This window comes from Cyprinodon variegatus, unplaced genomic scaffold (genome assembly GCF_000732505.1).
Source record: "Cyprinodon variegatus isolate N-32 unplaced genomic scaffold, C_variegatus-1.0 Scaffold579, whole genome shotgun sequence".
Lineage (NCBI taxonomy): Eukaryota > Metazoa > Chordata > Actinopteri > Cyprinodontiformes > Cyprinodontidae > Cyprinodon > Cyprinodon variegatus.
Genome location: NW_015151032.1, coordinates 522,052 through 529,165, shown reverse-complemented (window position 1 = coordinate 529,165; position 7,114 = coordinate 522,052). Strand labels below are relative to the sequence as shown.

General features: G+C 39.3%; 1 protein-coding gene across 1 annotated transcript in view; it reads left to right on the top strand.

Annotated features, from left to right (window-relative positions):
- Positions 1-7,114, top strand: part of tbck (TBC1 domain containing kinase) — a 41,990-nt gene that overhangs the window by 24,050 nt on the left and 10,826 nt on the right. Inside the window, exon 23 of the mRNA XM_015392226.1 lies at positions 5,591-5,763. Within this exon, the coding sequence (XP_015247712.1) occupies positions 5,591-5,763 (173 nt within the window). The remainder of the gene's footprint in view (positions 1-5,590; positions 5,764-7,114) is intronic.

Sequence of the window (7,114 nt, the reverse complement as noted above, 5' to 3'; positions counted from 1 at the left end):
CACATGCCATCTCAAGGCACTTTACAGTTCACTAGATCATTAAGTAAAATTGATTCAAAGTTTTCTAAGAAAATCCAGTTGATTGCATCGACTCATTGACTCGAAGGCAATCTCTCACAATAAGCATGCATGTAGCGACAGTTTAGAGGAAAACATCCCTTTTAGCAGGAAGAAGGCCGACTGGGGTTCAAAGAGACATCAGCAAAGATACAAAAGGCAAATGTAAAAGGCGGCCCCGTCCAGGAAACAAACAGCCAGGCAGACGAGCTCCGAGCCAGCTCCCATGTCAGGGGATGAAGAGGGCACATCCAGCCAGTCACAGTCAGAGAAACAGGACTACCCTGAAAAACAGGCCGATCTCCAACATCTATAAACAAAGGTGTTGATGGCAGCAGCACAGCTGTTATTTTTCTCCAGGATGGAGTCACAGCCAAACAGAAACAGACGAGGCAAAGCTACTATTGCAAAAAGCAGAGAGAGCATAAGATTAGGGATTAAACTATCAGATTTTGCAGAGTGGGAGAATAGAGATAGATTGAAGCAGAATGATAAAATGGGGGTCCCTATGTCCTCCAGAAGTCTAAGCCTATAGCAGCATAACTATAGAGATAGCTCAGGATAACCTGAGCCCCTCTAACTATAAGCTTTATCAAAAAGGAAAGTTTTAAGCCTAGTCTTAAAAGTAGACAGGGTGTCTGCCTCACGGACTAAAGCTGGTAGTTGGTTCCACAGGAGAGGAGCCTGATAACTAAAAGATCTGCCTCCCATTCTACTTTGAAATATTCTAGGAACCACTAGTAAACCTGCAGATTGAGAGTGAAGTGCTCTGTTAGGAACATAAAGAACTATCATATCTCTGATGTAAGATGGAGCTTGGCCCTTTAATATGATTTGCAGTTTTACATAAGGTTTCAAGTCTTTGTTAAATAAATATGACAAAATTCTCTATTCCTGCTCCCAGCTGTCATTTCCAGCCAATCAACACGCTATTCCAGGATTGTATGTTCTGAAAGAGACCTCTCATCAAGATTTATATGATTAATCCTCTTGTTCAGTACACTTAAGCTACAAATACAGTCAGAGACAGTAATTCTCTCTAACAAGTTCATTACCCTGAACACCCAATTTCACAGTTATATATTCCATTGACGAGAAGACATCCAGATTAAAATGTACTGTTGAATATGTTACATTCTCCAAATTGCATTTCATTGCAGAATCAATGATTGTCATCTCTGAGGTGCATCAACATTGAGGATATTGAGTGTTTCTACTGCACATATGATCTCAATAGAGGCTCTTAACAAACATATCATATATTAGAAAAAGGGTAAATACTGCTGCTACATTTCACTTCTAACCAAACAGGAAATGTCAAGATGACAATTGATGACAAATTAATCTCACTTATTGATATCTATGTAGTTCACTGTAATCTATACAGTTCTCTTGTGTTTATCCACTTACTGATTCAGAGTGGAGCAGAGTACGCTCAAAGCTCAGCTGGAGAATCCTGTAAAAACAGGGATTTGCTGTTCTCAGTTTAAGAATTTTATTGGTGAAAACATGAAAAAAAAATAAAAAATTCAATAGTTTTATCCACAAAACTGCGCTGAAAGAATGCTTAAAAAACGTTTTTTTCCCCCCTGTTTTAACATGTACTTTGCATGGTGGACATAAGTTAGTCTGCCCCCCGAGGCTAGGAGCTTTTTGCAACAAGCCACGGCGCACACATCTTTAAATCGTTTATGTTATTTCCTGTCATATTTTACTCTGGCAGATTGGTTTTTAAGCAGATTGGCAGCATCAGAGTACCCAGCTGAGACACCCCAGTGAGTGTTAAAGCAATCAATCTTCTCTTCCTTATGTTTGCCTCTTTTACTAGGAGGGATTGCATTCAGTATTATTGGCTCAAGGGAGAGAATATGTTTGGTTGTGAGCCTGTCGCTGAGGAATATCAGGCTCCCACTGTGTTTTCTCTGAAATGGTCCATGTAACTGAGTTTGTCAGGTCATATCCCAAGGATCTCCCAAAATTGACACTGTGATGGAGATGAGGGAGGCCATGATAAATCTTCTTTATAATTTCTCCTGAGCCTGGCCTGAGTGCATGTCGCACCAAGAAGAGCTCATTATCTAGATTCCCTTAAATGCAGGAGCAGAAAGGGCAAAGATGTTTCCTGTGAGAAGGATTTCAAGGGGAAAGTATTTCTAATTTACCCAAACCCTCCACTAATCCAGCAAGTCCTAGGTCCCTAATCCTCTCTTCAGTCACAAGATGCAGAGAGCATTGAAATTAAGAAAGGAAACAAATGCCTTGCAATGAGAGTGTATTTATTACTTAAATAAGACATTTATTCCTGTAAAGAGGCACTTGCAGTTCTAAATGTGTGCTTGAGGTTACTAATGAGGCAGAATAGCAAGTTTAAGATGTTTTCTGGTGCATTTTAAAATTTCCTGTGCAGTTTGGGTTTTCTCTCTTGCTTCCTTCTTTCCTTCCTTCTGTTTTATCTGCTTGACAACATGGCGTCAAATTAAAATACTTTTTCATACCAAATTATATATTTTTTTTTCTCTCGCTCTCTTTTCAGGAAAACTGATTATAGATACAGAAAGTACTTTTTAAACCTTGCTATTGTTTCAACAATCACTTTTGGAAGTTGACCTGAATTCAAAGTGTATCTAAATACAAGCAGTGAAAAAGGCTTGCTAATAAGCTGGCAGGCTCTGCCAACAAAAACTGAAAGGCTGACCGCTCTGAAATACGGAAGCCTAAGAAGTGCATTGGTTAAAAAAACAATAAAACCAAAATACAGATTTTTCAAAAATTAATGATTCATAAAAGCTGTCTTCAAATTGTTTATTACCCAGCACGAGGTACAGTATTTTGTGTTACTACTTAGTGTTTTTATATTAACATAAAGGATCAACATCTCTGGAATAGTGTAATTTTTACCTGGAAAAACTTAACAATAATCCAGTAGATGGTGTTATCCGGTCGAAAGAAATTATTCTGTCTATTGAATCTTTTTCTTTTTGATGTCAGTCAGTTGTAAAAAAAACAATTAAAGGGCGTGCTTTGGTGGCGCAGTGGTTAGTGCGCACGACCCATGTACGGAGGCCTTAGTCCTCCACGCAGGCGACCCGGGTTTGAATTGGGGCTCTGCTCCTTCCCTGCATCTCTCTCCCTCTCTCTCATACCACCTTTCCTGTCAGCCTACTGTCCATAAAAAAAACGAGCCACTAGTGCCGTAAAAACTTAAAAAAAAAAAATTTATTAATTAAAATCAGTTCCTGTTTTTTTTTTTTCAGTTAGACTTTGACTTAAATTCAACTTTATTTATCCCTTGGAAATACTCCTTCAGGAAAATTTTGGTTCCAGTAGCTTATATAGAGTACAAAGGACAGAGCTAACGCAAGATGAAATAACGCAAGAAGAAATACAACAGAGAATATAAAAAGAGTGTATATAGTACAAAAAAGCATAAAAAAGTTGTAAGTCTTGGAATATGTTTCCTTTAGATATAAACATACTTGTCACCATGGGAAGCAGAGCCTTCAGCCGCTCTGTTCCCCAGCTCTGGAACTCACTTCCTCCCGACCTCCGCAGTATTGACTCTCTCCCCTTATTCAAAGCCAGACTCAAAACCCATCTGTTCCAGCTCGCTTATCTGTGAATAAACTGCTCTTTTCCCTATCCATGATTGTTTTTTGTTTTTTTATGTTCCTGTATCTGTATTTTGTATTTCATCTCTTTTTATTTATTTCTTGTATTATTTGTAAAGTGACCTTGAGTGTCAAGAAAGGCGCTGTTAAATAAAATGTATTATTATTATTATTATTATTATTATATCTGAACAGCAGAGATTTAAGGAAAGACTACAGTTGACTTGGATTATTGCACTTGTACTGCAGAGATTTAATGACCTTATAAATGAGTACAAAAAGTACACAGACTACACAGTAGTTGGCATGTGTTATTGCACAGTGAGAGAGAAGAATATTGTACACGAGTGACAATAGGTAATGTTTTGCACAAGATGTCAGGGGAGGGGGTGCTGACCCTTGTCCCTCTTCCTATCACCTTCTCCTTCACCTTGCATTTAGGGAGGAGCAATCTCCCACTGATCAGGCTCCTCTGAGCGGTGAAGACAGTGTGCAGAGGGTGGCTTGCTTTGTTCATAGTGTCCAGCAGTTTAAGTGTCCTTGTCGCTGCCAAAATCCCCAGAGAGTCCAGCTTCTTTCCAATCACAGAGCCGGCTCGCCTCACCAGTTTATTCAGTCTGAAGGGTATCCTTCTTGGATGTACTGCTCCCCTAACACAGCACGGTTTAGAAGAGGACACTGGCAACCACAGACTGGTAGAACATCTCCAACAGTTTACTGCAGATGCTGAACAACCTCAGTCTCCTCAGGAAGTACATCCTGCTCCGTGTCTTCCTGTGAAGTGGTTGGTGTGTGTTGACCATTCCAGTTTATTGTCCAGCCACACCCCAAAGTATTTGTATGAATCCACACTCTCCACCTCAGCTTCCTCCAGTAGTACCGCACTTAGTCTTTGGTCCATTCCTCCAAAAGTCTATGACCGGCTCCTTCGTCTTGGAGATGTTGAGCTCCAGGTGGTTTATGCGGCACCAGCGGGCAAAGTCCCCCCCCCAGACTCCTGTACTCCTCCTCTCTGATGTCCCTGATACACCCCACAATGGCTGTGTCATCTCTGTACATCTGTATGTGACACAGCTCAGAGTTGTAACAAATGTCCGAGGTGTATAATGTGAAGAGGACAGGGGCAAGCACTGTGCCCTGGGGGGCTCTAGTGCTGCTGGCCAAAGTGTCATAGATGGTGTCTTTCAGCCTAACAAACTGTGGGATACTGTGTTAGCTAACTGGAGATCCATGCTACCAGGCAGGGGTCGACTCCCATGCTATTCAGTTTATCTCTGAGCAGGGAGGACTGGATGGTGTTGAATGCACTTGAAAAGTCCAGGAAGAGAATACTTGCTGTAGCACAACCCCTATCCAGGTGGGAGTGGACTCTGTGTAGTAGGTAGAGGATGGCGTCTTCCACTCCTACACCTTGCTGATATGCAAACTGCAGACGGTCCAGGGCGTGTTGTACTTGAGGTCTGAGGAGATTGAGGAGGATCCACCACATTGTCTTCATCATATGTGAAGTATATGCCACAGGTCGGAAATCATTCAGCTCACTGGGCTGGGTCTTTTTAGGAACCGGTGTGATCCAGGATGTCCATAGGGTAGGCACTCTCCTTAGCTGCTGGCTAAGGTTGAAGACCCGTAGTGGTTCCCTCAGTTCAGTAGAGCAGGTTTTCAGTAGCTGTGGACACACCTTGTCCTTACCCTGCTGCTCTCCTAGGTGGAAGTCTCCTCAGCTGTCTCTGACCTGGTCTGTGGTGACATGTTTACTTTTAAATGACTGCATTATGTTTGCAAGCCTGATGTTTAATTTGCAAGGTCTTATGCAAAGAGTGGAAAAAAGTGATGTTTTGTCAAAAAAGGCTTAAAAGTTGAAAGAAACTTTTCTAATTTCACATTGTTTTTATTTTCCTTTTTTCCCCCTTTTTTGTGTGCAGAAATTGATATTGAGCGCTGTGTTCGTGAATCTATCAACCTCTTCTGCTGGACTCCAAAGAGCGCCACCTACCGACAGTATGCTCAGCCCATGAAAGCTGGAGGTGAAGGAATCTTTGGGAAAACGGCAACATATTCCTCATCTGACTACCAAGACATGCCAAAGACTGACCTGGTGAGTCTCACAGACACTGAACTATGGACTAACATAAAATAAATAAGGTCATGAAAGATTCACATTTGCTCACCTTTGCTTTATTACTCTCCAAACCATTCAAAGTCACAGGATACTAGTCCAGGGGAACTGCAATAGCTTACCCCTGGTCAAAACTAATACTGGGGGAGCTACAGTACAGGTTGGGTACATTATTTTAGATACTTTGACATGGGTAGAAGCTACAATATCTAATAATCTTCCAAAACAGATGGAATATATATATAAAAGTTTAATTTAAACTTTAGGTATAAAATCTTGTAAATAAGTACATTAAAATTTGCTCTGTTTATGTTTTATTTAAATCAAATGCACTACATTTTTATTTTGAAATACAATTGATAAAATTTTTTTGGAATCGATTTTGTTTTCTTACACTTAATTGTTAATGAAGCTGTTTTATTGTGTAGTGGTGTGGAATGGATGCAATCAGTCTTCTTGTAAGTGACTAAGATGTCAGAAACTCAACACCATGCTAAAATAGGTCATGCTGAAAGGCTTCAATGTAGAATATTTTTACCTCACAACACAAAAAAAATTCCAAATATATCAAGTCTTAATGTCTTAAAAAGTCTTAATGAACTAATCTGAATTTTTGATACAGCAGAGAAAATGTGTTTGTATCCACAAATTGCTATTCCATTCTGATTCAAATTTATGTGTAGATTTGACAAAATGTAGTTTATATTCAGTTGTTTTTTTTTTTTTTTTTTTTTTTCATTTTTGCTACAATGATAGATTATTTTTAGGCTCTAATGGCCTTTATTTTTGAAAGTAGGTGGACAGGAAATTGGAGAAGAAATGAGGAAGACATGTGACAACCTCCCCATTGTTGCTATGATGATCCTACAGAAAATGATAAAAATGTGAATATTAGTTGAGCTAAATATTATAAACACAGACTAAAAGATTTGTATGCATGACTCCCTATTTGATAGAGTAAAAAACTCTTAAACCCTTTTTATATATATTTAAAATATATTTGTGCTAATGTGGACATGCTCAGTTTTTAAAATAGTTTAACTCGAAATAATTTTAACTTATGAATCATGAAGTGCTGCTGTATAAGTAGGGTTGCTATTTCTGGGAATAGGGATCCATTTAACAAATTAGGTCCTAGGATTGTTAATAGGATTAATGAAGTTGAGGAATATGTAAAAGTAGCTTGACACCTACTTTTGGCAATATACTATTTCTTGTGACTGGTAGCTGACCAATGCCTAATGCTGTTAAAGGAATAGTACACCCAAAACATGATTAGCCTTCATTTTCTACTCACCCCCATGCTGAACAACACTCTGGAGTACTTTTT